General features: G+C 43.7%; 1 protein-coding gene across 4 annotated transcripts in view; it reads left to right on the top strand.

The window, feature by feature from the left end:
- Positions 1-20674, top strand: part of pax5 (paired box 5) — a 238641-nt gene that overhangs the window by 204127 nt on the left and 13840 nt on the right. For all 4 annotated transcript variants that reach the window (XM_071408372.1, XM_071408371.1, XM_071408374.1 and 1 more), the window contains exon 9: positions 8003-8089. In XM_071408372.1, coding sequence (XP_071264473.1) covers positions 8003-8089 — 87 coding nt within the window. The remainder of the gene's footprint in view (positions 1-8002; positions 8090-20674) is intronic.

Genomic DNA, 20674 nt, shown 5'->3' with positions numbered 1-20674 from the left:
GTAGACCCAGCTCTTTGGTTCTATATAAACCTGTAGTAGACCCAGCTCTTTGGTTCTTTATAAACCTGTAGTAGACCCAGCTCTTTGGTTCTATATAAACCTGTATTAGACCCAGCTCTTTGGTCCTTTATAAACCTGTAGTAGACCCAGCTCTTTGGTTCTTTATAAACCTGTAGTAGACCCAGCTCTTTGGTTCTATATAAACCTGTAGTAGACCCAGCTCTTTGGTTCTTTATAAACCTGTAGTAGACCCAGCTCTTTGGTTCTATATTAACCTGTAGTAGACCCAGCTCTTTGGTTCTATATAAACCTGTAGTAGACCCAGCTCTTTGGTTCTATATAAACCTGTAGTAGACCCAGCTCTTTGGTTCTATATAAACCTGTAGTAGACCCAGCTCTTTGGTTCTATATAAACCTGTAGTAGACCCAGCTCTTTGGTTCTATATAAACCTGTAGTAGACCCAGATCTTTGGTTCTATATAAACCTGTAGTAGACCCAGCTCTTTGGTTCTATATAAACCTGTAGTAGACCCAGCTCTTTGGTTCTATATAAACCTGTATTAGACCCAGCTCTTTGGTTCTATATAAACCTGTAGTAGACCCAGCTCTTTGGTTCTATATAAACCTGTAGTAGACCCAGCTCTTTGGTTCTATATAAACCTGTAGTAGACCCAGCTCTTTGGTTCTATATAAACCTGTAGTAGACCCAGCTCTTTGGTTCTATATAAACCTGTATTAGACCCAGCTCTTTGGTTCTATATTAACCTGTAGTAGACCCAGCTCTTTGGTTCTATATAAACCTGTAGTAGACCCAGCTCTTTGGTTCTATATAAACCTGTATTAGACCCAGCTCTTTGGTTCTATATAAAACTGTATTAGACCCAGCTCTTTGGTTCTATATAAACCTGTAGTAGACCCAGCTCTTTGGTTCTATATAAACCTGTAGTAGACCCAGCTCTTTGGTTCTATATAAACCTGTATTAGACCCAGCTCTTTGGTTCTATATAAACCTGTAGTAGACCCAGCTCTTTGGTTCTATATAAACCTGTAGTAGACCCAGCTCTTTGGTTCTATATAAACCTGTAGTAGACCCAGCTCTTTGGTTCTATATAAACCTGTAGTAGACCCAGCTCTTTGGTTCTATATTAACCTGTAGTAGACCCAGCTCTGTGGTTCTATATAAACCTGTAGTAGACCCAGCTCTTTGGTTCTATATAAACCTGTAGTAGACCCAGCTCTTTGGTTCTATATAAACCTGTAGTAGACCCAGCTCTTTGGTTCTTTATAAACCTATAGTAGACCCAGCTCTGTGGTTCTATATAAACCTGTAGTAGACCCAGCTCTTTGGTTCTATATAAACCTGTATTAGACCCAGCTCTTTGGTTCTATATAAACCTGTAGTAGACCCAGCTCTTTGGTCCATATAAACCTGTAGTAGACCCAGCTCTTTGGTTCTGTATAAACCTGTATTAGACCCAGCTCTTTGGTTCTATATAAACCTGTAGTAGACCCAGCTCTTTGGTCCATATAAACCTGTATTAGACCCAGCTCTTTGGTTCTGTATAAACCTGTATTAGACCCAGCTCTTTGGTTCTTTATAAACCTGTAGTAGACCCAGCTCTTTGGTCCATATAAACCTGTAGTAGACCCAGCTCTTTGGTTCTATATTAACCTGTAGTAGACCCAGCTCTTTGGTTCTATATAAACCTGTATTAGACCCAGCTCTTTGGTTCTATATAAACCTGTATTAGACCCAGCTCTTTGGTTCTATATAAACCTGTAGTAGACCCAGCTCTTTGGTTCTATATAAACCTGTAGTAGACCCAGCTCTTTGGTTCTATATAAACCTGTATTAGACCCAGCTCTTTGGTTCTATATAAACCTGTAGTAGACCCAGCTCTTTGGTTCTATATAAACCTGTAGTAGACCCAGCTCTTTGGTTCTATATAAACCTGTAGTAGACCCAGCTCTTTGGTTCTAAATAAACCTGTATTAGACCCAGCTCTTTGGTTCTATATTAACCTGTAGTAGACCCAGCTCTTTGGTTCTATATAAACCTGTAGTAGACCCAGCTCTTTGGTTCTATATAAAACTGTATTAGACCCAGCTCTTTGGTTCTATATAAACCTGTAGTAGACCCAGCTCTTTGGTTCTATATAAACCTGTAGTAGACCCAGCTCTTTGGTTCTATATAAACCTGTATTAGACCCAGCTCTTTGGTTCTATATAAACCTGTAGTAGACCCAGCTCTTTGGTTCTATATAAACCTGTAGTAGACCCAGCTCTTTGGTTCTATATAAACCTGTAGTAGACCCAGCTCTTTGGTTCTGTATAAACCTGTAGTAGACCCAGCTCTTTGGTTCTATATAAACCTGTAGTAGACCCAGCTCTTTGGTTCTATATAAACCTGTAGTAGACCCAGCTCTTTGGTTCTATATAAACCTGTAGTAGACCCAGCTCTTTGGTTCTGTATAAACCTGTATTAGACCCAGCTCTTTGGTTCTTTATAAACCTGTAGTAGACCCAGCTCTTTGGTCCATATAAACCTGTAGTAGACCCAGCTCTTTGGTTCTATATAAACCTGTATTAGACCCAGCTCTTTGGTTCTATATAAACCTGTAGTAGACCCAGCTCTTTGGTTCTATATAAACCTGTAGTAGACCCAGCTCTTTGGTCCATATAAACCTGTAGTAGACCCAGCTCTTTGGTTCTGTATAAACCTGTATTAGACCCAGCTCTTTGGTTCTTTATAAACCTGTAGTAGACCCAGCTCTTTGGTTCTATATAAACCTGTAGTAGACCCAGCTCTTTGGTTCTATATAAACCTGTAGTAGACCCAGCTCTTTGGTTCTTTATAAACCTGTAGTAGACCCAGCTCTTTGGTTCTTTATAAACCTGTAGTAGACCCAGCTCTTTGGTTCTTTATAAACCTGTAGTAGACCCAGCTCTTTGGTTCTTTATAAACCTGTAGTAGACCCAGCTCTTTGGTTCTATATAAACCTGTAGTAGACCCAGCTCTTTGGTTCTATATAAACCTGTATTAGACCCAGCTCTTTGGTTCTATATAACCCTTTATTAGACCCAGCTCTTTGGTTCTATATAAACCTGTAGTAGACCCAGCTCTTTGGTTCTATATAAACCTGTAGTAGACCCAGCTCTTTGGTTCTATATAAACCTGTATTAGACCCAGCTCTTTGGTTCTATATAAACCTGTAGTAGACCCAGCTCTTTGGTTCTTTATAAACCTGTAGTAGACCCAGCTCTTTGGTTCTATATAAACCTGTATCAGACCCAGCTCTTTGGTTCTTTATAAACCTGTAGTAGACCCAGCTCTTTGGTTCTGGGTCTGATACAGGTGTTCCAACATCTAGTGGAAAGCCTTCCCAGAAGAGTGGAGGCTGTTATAGCAGCAATGTTCCAACATCTAGTGGAAAGCCTTCCCAGAAGAGTGGAGGCTGTTATAGCAGCAATGTTCCAACATCTAGTGGAAAGCCTTCCCAGAAGAGTGGAGGCTGTTATAGCAGCAATGTTCCAACATCTAGTGGAAAGCCTTCCCAGAAGAGTGGAGGCTGTTACAGCAGCAATGTTCCAACATCTAGTGGAACGCCTTCCCAGAAGAGTGGAGGCTGTTACAGCAGCAATGTTCCAACATCTAGTGGAAAGCCTTCCCAGAAGAGTGGAGGCTGTTATAGCAGCAATGTTCCAACATCTAGTGGAAAGCCTTCCCAGAAGAGTGGAGGCTGTTATAGCGGCAAAGGGGGGACCAACTCCATATTAATGCCCATGATTTTGGAATGAGATGTTTGACGAGCAGGTGTCCACATACTTTTGGCCACGCAGTGTATTATCCAGTGCACTACTCCTGACCGCAGCCAATAGGGGAATAGGGTGCCATTTGGGACGCAGCCTAACTCTTCACCACAGTACCTCAGGACAGGAGATTCTTCACCACAGTACCTCAGGACAGGAGATTCTTCACCACAGTACCTCAGGACAGGAGACTCTTCACCACAGGAGACTCTCTAATACTGTTCATCAGACAGGAGACTCTCTAATACTGTTCATCAGACAGGAGACTCTCTAATATTGTTCATCAGACAGAAGACTCTCTAGTACTGTTCATCAGACAGGAGACTCTCTAATACTGTTCATCAGACAGGAGACTCTCTAATACTGTTCATCAGGACAGGAGACTCTCTAGTACTGTTCATCAGACAGGAGACTCTCTAATACTGTTCATCAAACAGGAGACTCTCTCTAATACTGTTCATCAGACAGGAGACTCTCTCTAATACTGTTCATCAGACAGGAGACTCTCTAATACTGTTCATCAGACAGGAGACTCTCTAATACTGTTCATCAGACAGGAGACTCTCTCTAATACTGTTCATCAGACAGGAGACTCTCTCTAATACTGTTCATCAGACAGGAGACTCTCTCTAATACTGTTCATCAGACAGGAGACTCTCTCTAATACTGTTCATCAGACAGGAGACTCTCTAATACTGTTCATCAGACAGGAGACTCTCTCTAATACTGTTCATCAGACAGGAGACTCTCTCTAATACTGTTCATCAGACAGGAGACTCTCTAATACTGTTCATCAGACAGGAGACTCTCTAATACTGTTCATCAGACAGGAGACTCTCTAATACTGTTCATCAGACAGGAGACTCTAATACTGTTCATCAGACAGGAGACTCTCTAATACTGTTCATCAGACAGGAGACTCTCTCTAATACTGTTCATCAGACAGGAGACTCTCTAATACTGTTCATCAGACAGGAGACTCTCTCTAATACTGTTCATCAGACAGGACACTCTCTCTAATACTGTTCATCAGACAGGAGACTCTCTCTAATACTGTTCATCAGACAGGAGACTCTCTAATACTGTTCATCAGACAGGAAACTCTCTCTAATACTGTTCATCAGACAGGAGACTCTCTAATACTGTTCATCAGACAGGAGACTCTCTCTAATACTGTTCATCAGACAGGAGACTCTCTCTAATACTGTTCATCAGACAGGAGACTCTCTCTAATACTGTTCATCAGACAGGAGACTCTCTCTAATACTGTTCATCAGACAGGAGACTCTCTAATACTGTTCATCAGACAGGAGACTCTCTAATACTGTTCATCAGACAGGAGACTCTCTCTAATACTGTTCATCAGACAGGAGACTCTCTCTAATACTGTTCATCAGACAGGAGACTCTCTAATACTGTTCATCAGACAGGAGACTCTCTCTAATACTGTTCATCAGACAGGAGACTCTCTCTAATACTGTTCATCAGACAGGAGACTCTCTAATACTGTTCATCAGACAGGAGACTCTCTAATACTGTTCATCAGACAGGAGACTCTCTAATACTGTTCATCAGACAGGAGACTCTAATACTGTTCATCAGACAGGAGACTCTCTAATACTGTTCATCAGACAGGAGACTCTCTCTAATACTGTTCATCAGACAGGAGACTCTCTAATACTGTTCATCAGACAGGAGACTCTCTCTAATACTGTTCATCAGACAGGACACTCTCTCTAATACTGTTCATCAGACAGGAGACTCTCTCTAATACTGTTCATCAGACAGGAGACTCTCTAATACTGTTCATCAGACAGGAAACTCTCTCTAATACTGTTCATCAGACAGGAGACTCTCTAATACTGTTCATCAGACAGGAGACTCTCTCTAATACTGTTCATCAGACAGGAGACTCTCTCTAATACTGTTCATCAGACAGGAGACTCTCTCTAATACTGTTCATCAGACAGGAGACTCTCTCTAATACTGTTCATCAGACAGGAGACTCTCTAATACTGTTCATCAGACAGGAGACTCTCTAATACTGTTCATCAGACAGGAGACTCTCTCTAATACTGCTCATCAGACAGGAGACTCTCTAATACTGTTCATCAGACAGGAGACTCTCTAATACTGTTCATCAGACAGGAGACTCTCTCTAATACTGTTCATCAGGACAGGAGACTCTCTCTAATACTGTTCATCATCTCTTTTCTTCAGTTCTTTGTCTACTCTATTATAATCCCCATAAAGCAATGCTCTCCTTCTAGCGCGCTCTCTCTCGGGGGGGGTGGTGGATCACTGAGGCAGAACGGACAGAACGGGGGAGAGAGACAGAGGGATGGAGGGAAGGAGGGAAGGAGGGAAGGAGGGAGGGAGGGAGGGAGGGAGGGCTCAGTGACTGTCAGCTCAGGGAGAAGAATCCCTGGGGAGGAGTAAAGGTTTTGAGGAAGACAAGAAAGAGAGAGCGAGAGAGAGAGAGAGGAGGAGAGGACAGGGAATGTTGTTTTGATGTGAGGGTGGTGGCTGGATTGTGGGGGGAAAAAGAAGGAGAGAGAGAGATGAGGAGGAAGAAAGGGAGAAGAGGAAGGAGAGAGATACGCTACTACTGTTCTGTTCCTGTCTGTTCCTGTCTGTTCCTCTCTGTTCCTCTCTGTTCCTCTCTGTTCCTGTCTGTTCCTCTCTGTTCCTCTCTGTTCCTCTCTGTTCCTGTCTGTTCCTGTCTGTTCCTGTCTGTTCCTCTCTGTTCCTCTCTGTTCCTGTCTGTTCCTCTCTGTTCCTCTCTGTTCCTCTCTGTTCCTCTCTGCTCCTCTCTGTTCCTCTCTGTTCCTCTCTGTACCTGTCTGTTCCTCTCTGTTCCTCTCTGCTCCTCTCTGTTCCTCTCTGTTCCTCTCTGTTCCTCTCTGTTCCTCTCTGTTCCTCTCTGTTCCTGTCTGTTCCTGTCTGTTCCTCTCTGTTCCTGTCTGTTCCTGTCTGTTCCTGTCTGTTCCTCTCTGTTCCTCTCTGTTTCTCTCTGTTTCTCTCTGTTTCTCTCTGTTCCTGTCTGTTCCTGTCTGTTCCTGTCTGTTCCTCTCTGTACCTCTCTGTTCCTCTCTGTTCCTCTCTGTTCCTCTCTGTTCCTGTCTGTTCCTCTCTGTTCCTGTCTGTTCCTGTCTGTTCCTCTCTGTTCCTCTCTGTTCCTGTCTGTTCCTCTCTGTTCCTGTCTGTTCCTCTCTGTTCCTGTCTGTTCCTCTCTGTTCCTCTCTGTTCCTCTCTGTTCCTCTCTGTTCCTCTCTGCTCCTCTCTGCTCCTCTCTGTTCCTGTCTGTTCCTGTCTGTTCCTCTCTGTTCCTCTCTGTTCCTCTCTGTTCCTCTCTGTTCCTGTCTGTTCCTCTCTGTGCCTCTCTGTGCCTCTCTGTTCCTCTCTGTTCCTCTCTGCTCCTCTCTGTTCCTGTCTGTTCCTCTCTGTTCCTCTCTGTTCCTCTCTGTTCCTGTCTGTTCCTCTCTGTTCCTGTCTGTTCCTCTCTGTTCCTCTCTGTTCCTCTCTGCTCCTCTCTGTTCCTCTCTGTTCCTGTCTGTTCCTCTCTGTTCCTCTCTGTTCCTGTCTGTTCCTCTCTGTTCCTCTCTGTTCCTCTCTGTACCTCTCTGTTCCTCTCTGTTCCTGTCTGTTCCTGTCTGTTCCTCTCTGTTCCTCTCTGTTCCTCTCTGTTCCTCTCTGTTCCTGTCTGTTCCTCTCTGTTCCTCTCTGTTTCTCTCTGTTTCTCTCTGTTTCTCTCTGTTTCTCTCTGTTCCTCTCTGTTCCTCTCTGTTCCTGTCTGTTCCTGTCTGTTCCTGTCTGTTCCTCTCTGTTCCTCTCTGTACCTCTCTGTTCCTCTCTGTTCCTGTCTGTTCCTCTCTGTTCCTCTCTGTTCCTGTCTGTTCCTGTCTGTTCCTGTCTGTTCCTCTCTGTTCCTCTCTGTTCCTGTCTGTTCCTGTCTGTTCCTGTCTGTTCCTGTCTGTTCCTGTCTGTTCCTGTCTGTTCCTCTCTGTTCCCGTCTGTTCCTCTCTGTTGCTGTCTGTTCCTGTCTGTTCCTGTCTGTTCCTCTCTGTTCCTGTCTGTTCCTCTCTGTTCCTCTCTGTTCCTCTCTGTTCCTGTCTGTTCCTGTCTGTTATTAACGGTTAATATCTGTTCCCGTCTGTTATTAACGGTTAATATCTGTCTGTTTCTGTTCCAGGAGGAGATTTCTCCGGGAGTCCCTATTCCCACCCTCAGTATTCCACATATAACGAGTCGTGGAGATTTCCAAACCCCAGCCTGTTAGGTAAGGCAATAACCCCTACACCAATCACGGACATTATTCCATCCCCAATTAACCAATCAACCGTTCCATCTCAACTCAAAGACACCCCTAATTCTCTATTTAGTGCACTACTTTTGAGCAGAGCCCCTTATGTGTGAATTTGATATTACTGGAGGTTGAGGTTCAGGCTGTGCTGGACACTAGGTTAGGGGGTCAGGGGTTATACTGTAGTCTGTAGATTGTAGAGGTCAGGGGTTATACTGTAGTCTGTAGATTGTAGAGGTCAGGGGTTATACTGTAGACTGTAGATTGTAGAGGTCAGGGGTTATACTGTAGACTGTAGATTGTAGAGGTCAGGGGTTATACTGTAGTCTGTAGATTGTAGAGGTCAGGGGTTATACTGTAGACTGTAGATTGTAGAGGTCAGGGGTTATACTGTAGACTGTAGATTGTAGAGGTCAGGGGTTATACTGTAGACTGTAGATTGTAGAGGTCAGGGGTTATACTGTAGTCTGTAGATTGTAGAGGTCAGGGGTTATACTGTAGACTGTAGATTGTAGAGGTCAGGGGTTATACTGTAGACTGTAGATTGTAGAGGTCAGGGGTTATACTGTAGTCTGTAGATTGTAGAAGGTCAGGGGTTATACTGTAGACTGTAGATTGTAGAGGTCAGGGGTTATACTGTAGACTGTAGATTGTAGAGGTCAGGGGTTATACTGTAGATTGTAGAGGTCAGGGGTTATACTGTAGTCTATAGATTGTAGAGGTCAGGGGTTATACTGTAGACTGTAGATTGTAGAGGTCAGGGGTTATACTGTAGTCTATAGATTGTAGAGGTCAGGGATTATACTGTAGACTGTAGATTATAGAGGTCAGGGGTTATACTGTAGACTGTAGATTGTAGAGGTCAGGGGTTATACTGTAGATTGTAGAGGTCAGGGGTTATACTGTAGACTGTAGATTGTAGAGGTCAGGGGTTATACTGTAGACTGTAGATTGTAGAGGTCAGGGGTTATACTGTAGACTGTAGATTGTAGAGGTCAGGGGTTATACTGTAGACTGTAGATTGTAGAGGTCAGGGGTTATACTGTAGACTGTAGATTGTAGAGGTCAGGGGTTATACTGTAGACTGTAGATTGTAGAGGTCAGGGGTTATACTGTAGACTGTAGATTGTAGAGGTCAGGGGTTATACTGTAGACTGTAGATTGTAGAGGTCAGGGGTTATACTGTAGACTGTAGATTGTAGAGGTCAGGGGTTATACTGTAGACTGTAGATTGTAGAGGTCAGGGGTTATACTGTAGACTGTAGATTGTAGAGGTCAGGGGTTATACTGTAGACTGTAGAGGTCAGGGGTTATACTGTAGACTATAGATTGTAGAGGTCAGGGGTTATACTGTAGTCTGTAGATTGTAGAGGTCAGGGGTTATACTGTAGACTGTAGATTGTAGAGGTCAGGGGTTATACTGTAGACTGTAGATTGTAGAGGTCAGGGGTTATACTGTAGACTGTAGATTGTAGAGGTCAGGGGTTATACTGTAGACTGTAGATTGTAGAGGTCAGGGGTTATACTGTAGTCTGTAGATTGGTAGAGGTCAGGGGTTATACTGTAGTCTGTAGATTGTAGAGGTCAGGGGTTATACTGTAGACTGTAGATTGTAGAGGTCAGGGGTTATACTGTAGACTGTAGATTGTAGAGGTCAGGTGTTATACTGTAGACTGTAGATTGTAGAGGTCAGGGGTTATACTGTAGACTGTAGATTGTAGAGGTCAGGGGTTATACTGTAGTCTGTAGATTGTAGAGGTCAGGGGTTATACTGTAGACTGTAGATTGTAGAGGTCAGGGGTTATACTGTAGATTGTAGAGGTCAGGGGTTATACTGTAGTCTATAGATTGTAGAGGTCAGGGGTTATACTGTAGACTGTAGATTGTAGAGGTCAGGGGTTATACTGTAGTCTATAGATTGTAGAGGTCAGGGATTATACTGTAGACTGTAGATTATAGAGGTCAGGGGTTATACTGTAGACTGTAGATTGTAGAGGTCAGGGGTTATACTGTAGATTGTAGAGGTCAGGGGTTATACTGTAGACTGTAGATTGTAGAGGTCAGGGGTTATACTGTAGACTGTAGATTGTAGAGGTCAGGGGTTATACTGTAGACTGTAGATTGTAGAGGTCAGGGGTTATACTGTAGACTGTAGATTGTAGAGGTCAGGGGTTATACTGTAGACTGTAGATTGTAGAGGTCAGGGGTTATACTGTAGACTGTAGATTGTAGAGGTCAGGGGTTATACTGTAGACTGTAGATTGTAGAGGTCAGGGGTTATACTGTAGACTGTAGATTGTAGAGGTCAGGGGTTATACTGTAGACTGTAGATTGTAGAGGTCAGGGGTTATACTGTAGACTGTAGATTGTAGAGGTCAGGGGTTATACTGTAGACTGTAGATTGTAGAGGTCAGGGGTTATACTGTAGACTGTAGATTGTAGAGGTCAGGGGTTATACTGTAGACTGTAGAGGTCAGGGGTTATACTGTAGACTATAGATTGTAGAGGTCAGGGGTTATACTGTAGTCTGTAGATTGTAGAGGTCAGGGGTTATACTGTAGACTGTAGATTGTAGAGGTCAGGGGTTATACTGTAGACTGTAGATTGTAGAGGTCAGGGGTTATACTGTAGACTGTAGATTGTAGAGGTCAGGGGTTATACTGTAGACTGTAGATTGTAGAGGTCAGGGGTTATACTGTAGTCTGTAGATTGGTAGAGGTCAGGGGTTATACTGTAGTCTGTAGATTGTAGAGGTCAGGGGTTATACTGTAGACTGTAGATTGTAGAGGTCAGGGGTTATACTGTAGACTGTAGATTGTAGAGGTCAGGTGTTATACTGTAGACTGTAGATTGTAGAGGTCAGGGGTTATACTGTAGACTGTAGATTGTAGAGGTCAGGGGTTATACTGTAGTCTGTAGATTGTAGAGGTCAGGGGTTATACTGTAGACTGTAGATTGTAGAGATCAGGGGTTATACTGTAGTCTGTAGATTGTAGAGGTCAGGGGTTATACTGTAGACTGTAGATTGTAGAGGTCAGGGGTTATACTGTAGACTGTAGATTGTAGAGGTCAGGGGTTATACTGTAGTCTGTAGATTGTAGAGGTCAGGGGTTATACTGTAGACTGTAGATTGTAGAGGTCAGGGGTTATACTGTAGACTGTAGATTGTAGAGGTCAGGGGTTATACTGTAGTCTGTAGATTGTAGAGGTCAGGGGTTATACTGTAGACTGTAGATTGTAGAGGTCAGGGGTTATACTGTAGACTGTAGATTGTAGAGGTCAGGGGTTATACTGTAGACTGTAGATTGTAGAGGTCAGGGGTTATACTGTAGTCTGTAGATTGTAGAGGTCAGGGGTTATACTGTAGACTGTAGATTGTAGAGGTCAGGGGTTATACTGTAGACTGTAGATTGTAGAGGTCAGGGGTTATACTGTAGACTGTAGATTGTAGAGGTCAGGGGTTATACTGTAGACTGTAGATTGTAGAGGTCAGGGGTTATACTGTAGACTGTAGATTGTAGAGGTCAGGGGTTATACTGTAGACTGTAGATTGTAGAGGTCAGGGGTTATACTGTAGACTGTAGATTGTAGAGGTCAGGGGTTATACTGTAGACTGTAGATTGTAGAGGTCAGGGGTTATACTGTAGACTGTAGAGGTCAGGGGTTATACTGTAGACTGTAGATTGTAGAGGTCAGGGGTTATACTGTAGACTGTAGATTGTAGAGGTCAGGGGTTATACTGTAGACTGTAGATTGTAGAGGTCAGGGGTTATACTGTAGACTGTAGATTGTAGAAGGTCAGGGGTTATACTGTAGACTGTAGATTGTAGAGGTCAGGGGTTATACTGTAGACTGTAGATTGTAGAGGTCAGGGGTTATACTGTAGTCTGTAGATTGTAGAGGTCAGGGGTTATACTGTAGACTGTAGATTGTAGAGGTCAGGGGTTATACTGTAGACTGTAGATTGTAGAGGTCAGGGGTTATACTGTAGACTGTAGATTGTAGAGGTCAGGGGTTATACTGTAGACTGTAGATTGTAGAGGTCAGGGGTTATACTGTAGACTGTAGATTGTAGAGGTCAGGGGTTATACTGTAGACTGTAGATTGTAGAGGTCAGGGGTTATACTGTAGACTGTAGATTGTAGAGGTCAGGGGTTATACTGTAGACTGTAGATTGTAGAGGTCAGGGGTTATACTGTAGACTGTAGATTGTAGAGGTCAGGGGTTATACTGTAGTCTGTAGATTGTAGAGGTCAGGGGTTATACTGTAGACTGTAGATTGTAGAGGTCAGGGGTTATACTGTAGACTGTAGATTGTAGAGGTCAGGGGTTATACTGTAGACTGTAGATTGTAGAGGTCAGGGGTTATACTGTAGACTGTAGATTGTAGAGGTCAGGGGTTATACTGTAGACTGTAGATTGTAGAGGTCAGGGGTTATACTGTAGACTGTAGATTGCAGAGGTCAGAGGTTATACTGTAGACTGTAGATTGTAGAGGTCAGGGGTTATACTGTAGACTGTAGATTGCAGAGGTCAGGGGTTATACTGTAGACTGTAGATTGTAGAGGTCAGGGGTTATACTGTAGACTGTAGATTGTAGAGGTCAGGGGTTATACTGTAGACTGTAGATTGTAGAGGTCAGGGGTTATACTGTAGACTGTAGATTGTAGAGGTCAGGGGTTATACTGTAGACTGTAGATTGTAGAGGTCAGGGGTTATACTGTAGACTGTAGATTGTAGAGGTCAGGGGTTATACTGTAGACTGTAGATTGTAGAGGTCAGGGGTTATACTGTAGACTGTAGATTGTAGAGGTCAGGGGTTATACTGTAGTCTGTAGATTGTAGAGGTCAGGGGTTATACTGTAGACTGTAGATTGTAGAGGTCAGGGGTTATACTGTAGTCTGTAGATTGTAGAGGTCAGGGGTTATACTGTAGACTGTAGATTGTAGAGGTCAGGGGTTATACTGTAGTCTGTAGATTGTAGAGGTCAGGGGTTATACTGTAGTCTGTAGATTGTAGAGGTCAGGGGTTATACTGTAGACTGTAGATTGTAGAGGTCAGGGGTTATACTGTAGACTGTAGATTGTAGAGGTCAGGGGTTATACTGTAGTCTGTAGATTGTAGAGGTCAGGGGTTATACTGTAGACTGTAGATTGTAGAGGTCAGGGGTTATACTGTAGACTGTAGATTGTAGAGGTCAGGGGTTATACTGTAGACTGTAGATTGTAGAGGTCAGGGGTTATACTGTAGACTGTAGATTGTAGAGGTCAGGGGTTATACTGTAGACTGTAGATTGTAGAGGTCAGGGGTTATACTGTAGTCTGTAGATTGTAGAGGTCAGGGGTTATACTGTAGACTGTAGATTGTAGAGGTCAGGGGTTATACTGTAGACTGTAGATTGTAGAGGTCAGGGGTTATACTGTAGACTGTAGATTGTAGAGGTCAGGGGTTATACTGTAGACTGTAGATTGTAGAGGTCAGGGGTTATACTGTAGACTGTAGATTGTAGAGGTCAGGGGTTATACTGTAGACTGTAGATTGTAGAGGTCAGGGGGTTATACTGTAGACTGTAGATTGTAGAGGTCAGGGGTTATACTGTAGACTGTAGATTGTAGAGGTCAGGGGTTATACTGTAGACTGTAGATTGTAGAGGTCAGGGGTTATACTGTAGACTGTAGATTGTAGAGGTCAGGGGTTATACTGTAGACTGTAGATTGTAGAGGTCAGGGGTTATACTGTAGACTGTAGATTGTAGAGGTCAGGGGTTATACTGTAGACTGTAGATTGTAGAGGTCAGGGGTTATACTGTAGACTGTAGATTGTAGAGGTCAGGGGTTATACTGTAGATTGTAGAGGTCAGGGGTTATACTGTAGATTGTAGAGGTCAGGGGTTATACTGTAGATTGTAGAGGTCAGGGGTTATACTGTAGATTGTAGAGGTCAGGGGTTATACTGTAGATTGTAGAGGTCAGGGGTTATACTGTAGATTGTAGAGGTCAGGGGTTATACTGTAGATTGTAGAGGTCAGGGGTTATACTGTAGATTGTAGAGGTCAGGGGTTATACTGTAGACTGTAGATTGTAGAGGTCAGGGGTTATACTGTAGATTGTAGAGGTCAGGGGTTATACTGTAGATTGTAGAGGTCAGGGGTTATACTGTAGACTGTAGAGGTCAGGGGTTATACTGTAGATTGTAGAGGTCAGGGGTTATACTGTAGACTGTAGAGGTCAGGGGTTATACTGTAGACTGTAGAGGTCAGGGGTTATACTGTAGACTGTAGAGGTCAGGGGTTATACTGTAGACTGTAGAGGTCAGGGGTTATACTGTAGACTGTAGAGGTCAGGGGTTATACTGTAGACTGTAGAGGTCAGGGGTTATACTGTAGACTGTAGAGGTCAGGGGTTATACTGTAGACTGTAGAGGTCAGGGGTTATACTGTAGACTGTAGAGGTCAGGGGTTATACTGTAGACTGTAGAGGTCAGGGGTTATACTGTAGACTGTAGAGGTCAGGGGTTATACTGTAGACTGTAGAGGTCAGGGGTTATACTGTAGACTGTAGAGGTCAGGGGTTATACTGTAGATTGTAGAGGTCAGGGGTTATACTGTAGACTGTAGATTGTAGAGGTCAGGGGTTATACTGTAGATTGTAGAGGTCAGGGGTTATACTGTAGATTGTAGAGGTCAGGGGTTATACTGTAGACTGTAGAGGTCAGGGGTTATACTGTAGATTGTAGAGGTCAGGGGTTATACTGTAGACTGTAGAGGTCAGGGGTTATACTGTAGACTGTAGAGGTCAGGGGTTATACTGTAGACTGTAGAGGTCAGGGGTTATACTGTAGACTGTAGAGGTCAGGGGTTATACTGTAGACTGTAGAGGTCAGGGGTTATACTGTAGACTGTAGAGGTCAGGGGTTATACTGTAGACTGTAGAGGTCAGGGGTTATACTGTAGACTGTAGAGGTCAGGGGTTATACTGTAGACTGTAGAGGTCAGGGGTTATACTGTAGACTGTAGAGGTCAGGGGTTATACTGTAGACTGTAGATTGTAGAGGTCAGGGGTTATACTGTAGACTGTAGAGGTCAGGGGTTATACTGTAGACTGTAGAGGTCAGGGGTTATACTGTAGACTGTAGAGGTCAGGGGTTATACTGTAGACTGTAGAGGTCAGGGGTTATACTGTAGACTGTAGAGGTCAGGGGTTATACTGTAGACTGTAGAGGTCAGGGGTTATACTGTAGACTGTAGAGGTCAGGGGTTATACTGTAGACTGTAGAGGTCAGGGGTTATACTGTAGACTGTAGAGGTCAGGGGTTATACTGTAGACTGTAGAGGTCAGGGGTTATACTGTAGACTGTAGAGGTCAGGGGTTATACTGTAGATTGTAGATTGTAGAGGTCAGGGGTTATACTGTAGACTGTAGATTGTAGAGGTCAGGGGTTATACTGTAGTCTGTAGATTGTAGAGGTCAGGGGTTATACTGTAGACTGTAGATTGTAGAGGTCAGGGGTTATACTGTAGACTGTAGATTGTAGAGGTCAGGGGTTATACTGTAGACTGTAGATTGTAGAGGTCAGGGGTTATACTGTAGACTGTAGATTGTAGAGGTCAGGGGTTATACTGTAGACTGTAGATTGTAGAGGTCAGGGGTTATACTGTAGACTGTAGATTGTAGAGGTCAGGGGTTATACTGTAGACTGTAGATTGTAGAGGTCAGGGGTTATACTGTAGACTGTAGATTGTAGAGGTCAGGGGTTATACTGTAGACTGTAGATTGTAGAGGTCAGGGGTTATACTGTAGTCTGTAGATTGTAGAGGTCAGGGGTTATACTGTAGACTGTAGATTGTAGAGGTCAGGGGTTATACTGTAGACTGTAGATTGTAGAGGTCAGGGGTTATACTGTAGACTGTAGATTGTAGAGGTCAGGGGTTATACTGTAGACTGTAGATTGTAGAGGTCAGGGGTTATACTGTAGACTGTAGATTGTAGAGGTCAGGGGTTATACTGTAGACTGTAGATTGCAGAGGTCAGAGGTTATACTGTAGACTGTAGATTGTAGAGGTCAGGGGTTATACTGTAGACTGTAGATTGCAGAGGTCAGGGGTTATACTGTAGACTGTAGATTGTAGAGGTCAGGGGTTATACTGTAGACTGTAGATTGTAGAGGTCAGGGGTTATACTGTAGACTGTAGATTGTAGAGGTCAGGGGTTATACTGTAGACTGTAGATTGTAGAGGTCAGGGGTTATACTGTAGACTGTAGATTGTAGAGGTCAGGGGTTATACTGTAGACTGTAGATTGTAGAGGTCAGGGGTTATACTGTAGACTGTAGATTGTAGAGGTCAGGGGTTATACTGTAGACTGTAGATTGTAGAGGTCAGGGGTTATACTGTAGTCTGTAGATTGTAGAGGTCAGGGGTTATACTGTAGACTGTAGATTGTAGAGGTCAGGGGTTATACTGTAGTCTGTAGATTGTAGAGGTCAGGGGTTATACTGTAGACTGTAGATTGTAGAGGTCAGGGGTTATACTGTAGTCTGTAGATTGTAGAGGTCAGGGGTTATACTGTAGTCTGTAGATTGTAGAGGTCAGGGGTTATACTGTAGACTGTAGATTGTAGAGGTCAGGGGTTATACTGTAGACTGTAGATTGTAGAGGTCAGGGGTTATACTGTAGTCTGTAGATTGTAGAGGTCAGGGGTTATACTGTAGACTGTAGATTGTAGAGGTCAGGGGTTATACTGTAGACTGTAGATTGTAGAGGTCAGGGGTTATACTGTAGACTGTAGATTGTAGAGGTCAGGGGTTATACTGTAGACTGTAGATTGTAGAGGTCAGGGGTTATACTGTAGACTGTAGATTGTAGAGGTCAGGGGTTATACTGTAGTCTGTAGATTGTAGAGGTCAGGGGTTATACTGTAGACTGTAGATTGTAGAGGTCAGGGGTTATACTGTAGACTGTAGATTGTAGAGGTCAGGGGTTATACTGTAGACTGTAGATTGTAGAGGTCAGGGGTTATACTGTAGACTGTAGATTGTAGAGGTCAGGGGTTATACTGTAGACTGTAGATTGTAGAGGTCAGGGGTTATACTGTAGACTGTAGATTGTAGAGGTCAGGGGGTTATACTGTAGACTGTAGATTGTAGAGGTCAGGGGTTATACTGTAGACTGTAGATTGTAGAGGTCAGGGGTTATACTGTAGACTGTAGATTGTAGAGGTCAGGGGTTATACTGTAGACTGTAGATTGTAGAGGTCAGGGGTTATACTGTAGACTGTAGATTGTAGAGGTCAGGGGTTATACTGTAGACTGTAGATTGTAGAGGTCAGGGGTTATACTGTAGACTGTAGATTGTAGAGGTCAGGGGTTATACTGTAGACTGTAGATTGTAGAGGTCAGGGGTTATACTGTAGATTGTAGAGGTCAGGGGTTATACTGTAGATTGTAGAGGTCAGGGGTTATACTGTAGATTGTAGAGGTCAGGGGTTATACTGTAGATTGTAGAGGTCAGGGGTTATACTGTAGATTGTAGAGGTCAGGGGTTATACTGTAGATTGTAGAGGTCAGGGGTTATACTGTAGATTGTAGAGGTCAGGGGTTATACTGTAGATTGTAGAGGTCAGGGGTTATACTGTAGACTGTAGATTGTAGAGGTCAGGGGTTATACTGTAGATTGTAGAGGTCAGGGGTTATACTGTAGATTGTAGAGGTCAGGGGTTATACTGTAGACTGTAGAGGTCAGGGGTTATACTGTAGATTGTAGAGGTCAGGGGTTATACTGTAGACTGTAGAGGTCAGGGGTTATACTGTAGACTGTAGAGGTCAGGGGTTATACTGTAGACTGTAGAGGTCAGGGGTTATACTGTAGACTGTAGAGGTCAGGGGTTATACTGTAGACTGTAGAGGTCAGGGGTTATACTGTAGACTGTAGAGGTCAGGGGTTATACTGTAGACTGTAGAGGTCAGGGGTTATACTGTAGACTGTAGAGGTCAGGGGTTATACTGTAGACTGTAGAGGTCAGGGGTTATACTGTAGACTGTAGAGGTCAGGGGTTATACTGTAGACTGTAGAGGTCAGGGGTTATACTGTAGACTGTAGAGGTCAGGGGTTATACTGTAGACTGTAGAGGTCAGGGGTTATACTGTAGATTGTAGAGGTCAGGGGTTATACTGTAGACTGTAGATTGTAGAGGTCAGGGGTTATACTGTAGATTGTAGAGGTCAGGGGTTATACTGTAGATTGTAGAGGTCAGGGGTTATACTGTAGACTGTAGAGGTCAGGGGTTATACTGTAGATTGTAGAGGTCAGGGGTTATACTGTAGACTGTAGAGGTCAGGGGTTATACTGTAGACTGTAGAGGTCAGGGGTTATACTGTAGACTGTAGAGGTCAGGGGTTATACTGTAGACTGTAGAGGTCAGGGGTTATACTGTAGACTGTAGAGGTCAGGGGTTATACTGTAGACTGTAGAGGTCAGGGGTTATACTGTAGACTGTAGAGGTCAGGGGTTATACTGTAGACTGTAGAGGTCAGGGGTTATACTGTAGACTGTAGAGGTCAGGGGTTATACTGTAGACTGTAGAGGTCAGGGGTTATACTGTAGACTGTAGATTGTAGAGGTCAGGGGTTATACTGTAGACTGTAGAGGTCAGGGGTTATACTGTAGACTGTAGAGGTCAGGGGTTATACTGTAGACTGTAGAGGTCAGGGGTTATACTGTAGACTGTAGAGGTCAGGGGTTATACTGTAGACTGTAGAGGTCAGGGGTTATACTGTAGACTGTAGAGGTCAGGGGTTATACTGTAGACTGTAGAGGTCAGGGGTTATACTGTAGACTGTAGAGGTCAGGGGTTATACTGTAGACTGTAGAGGTCAGGGGTTATACTGTAGACTGTAGAGGTCAGGGGTTATACTGTAGACTGTAGAGGTCAGGGGTTATACTGTAGACTGTAGAGGTCAGGGGTTATACTGTAGACTGTAGAGGTCAGGGGTTATACTGTAGACTGTAGAGGTCAGGGGTTATACTGTAGACTGTAGAGGTCAGGGGTTATACTGTAGACTGTAGAGGTCAGGGGTTATACTGTAGACTGTAGAGGTCAGGGGTTATACTGTAGACTGTAGAGGTCAGGGGGTTATACTGTAGACTGTAGAGGTCAGGGGTTATACTGTAGACTGTAGAGGTCAGGGGTTATACTGTAGACTGTAGAGGTCAGGGGTTATACTGTAGACTGTAGAGGTCAGGGGTTATACTGTAGACTGTAGAGGTCAGGGGTTATACTGTAGTCTGTAGATTGTAGAGGTCAGGGGTTATACTGTAGTCTGTAGATTGTAGAGGTCAGGGGTTATACTGTAGTCTGTAGATTGTAGAGGTCAGGGGTTATACTGTAGTCTGTAGATTGTAGAGGTCAGGGGTTATACTGTAGTCTGTAGACTGTAGAGGTCAGGGGTTATACTGTAGACTGTAGAGGTCAGGGGTTATACTGTAGACTGTAGAGGTCAGGGGTTATACTGTAGACTGTAGAGGTCAGGGGTTATACTGTAGACTGTAGAGGTCAGGGGTTATACTGTAGACTGTAGAGGTCAGGGGTTATACTGTAGACTGTAGAGGTCAACTGTAGTGTTGTGTCCATAGAGATAATTAGATGACTTGGGGATAGAACCCGTTTTTTGTTTTGTTTTTGTTGTTGTTGTTACGTGGACTTTGACGGCTTCCACCATTTTAAAGTAGTCGACCCGGGTGGAGAATTCCTATGGGGAGGTTTGGGAGCGATCAGTCTTATGAGCAGAGCAATGTCTTCATCTTCTTCTAATAGGATGCTATGGTTTGTTAATGGTTTTAAACTGTTTACCGCCATCTAGTGGCCACAATAAATTAATGCCCCACAATATATAGTGCAGGACTTCAGCCCTGGATGTGGCAGTAAATCACCATTATTAGATTGAGCCTCTTTTTCAAATACAAAAGAAGAAGAAGAAGAAAATTAACTACTTCGAAATGGAGGAGAAGGCCTCAACGGCCGCTTGCGCCTGTGCTTTCGCAGACGCCATTATTGAGGACTTACGACAACGTTGAGTTCTCTAACTAACCTTACGGTTGTGTCTGTGTCAGAGATGAAAGGTCAGGGGTCAGAGGTCAGGGTTTTAGAGGTTATTCACCTGTAGTGATGTCCTCTCTCTCTCAGTGTTCCAACAGGACTATGGGAGGTCAGGGGTCAGAGGTTATTAACCTGTAGTGATGTCCTCTCTCTCTCAGTGTTCCAACAGGACTATGGGAGGTCAGGGGTCAGAGGTCAGGGGTCAGAGGTTATTAACCTGTAGTGATGTCCTCTCTCTCAGTGTTCCAACAGGACTATGGGAGGTCAGGGGTCAGAGGTCAGGGTTTTAGAGGTTATTAACCTGCAGTGATGTCCTCTCTCTCTCAGTGTTCCAACAGGACTATGGGAGGTCAGGGGTCAGAGGTTATTAACCTGTAGTGATGTCCTCTCTCTCTCAGTGTTCCAACAGGACTATGGTAGGTCAGGGGTCAGAGGTTATTCACCTGTAGTGATGTCCTCTCTCTCTCA

This window comes from Salvelinus alpinus, chromosome 6, assembly GCF_045679555.1.
Source record: "Salvelinus alpinus chromosome 6, SLU_Salpinus.1, whole genome shotgun sequence".
Taxonomy (NCBI): domain Eukaryota; kingdom Metazoa; phylum Chordata; class Actinopteri; order Salmoniformes; family Salmonidae; genus Salvelinus; species Salvelinus alpinus.
Note: the sequence above shows the minus strand (reverse complement) of the source record. Positions and strands in the feature narration are given on the sequence as shown.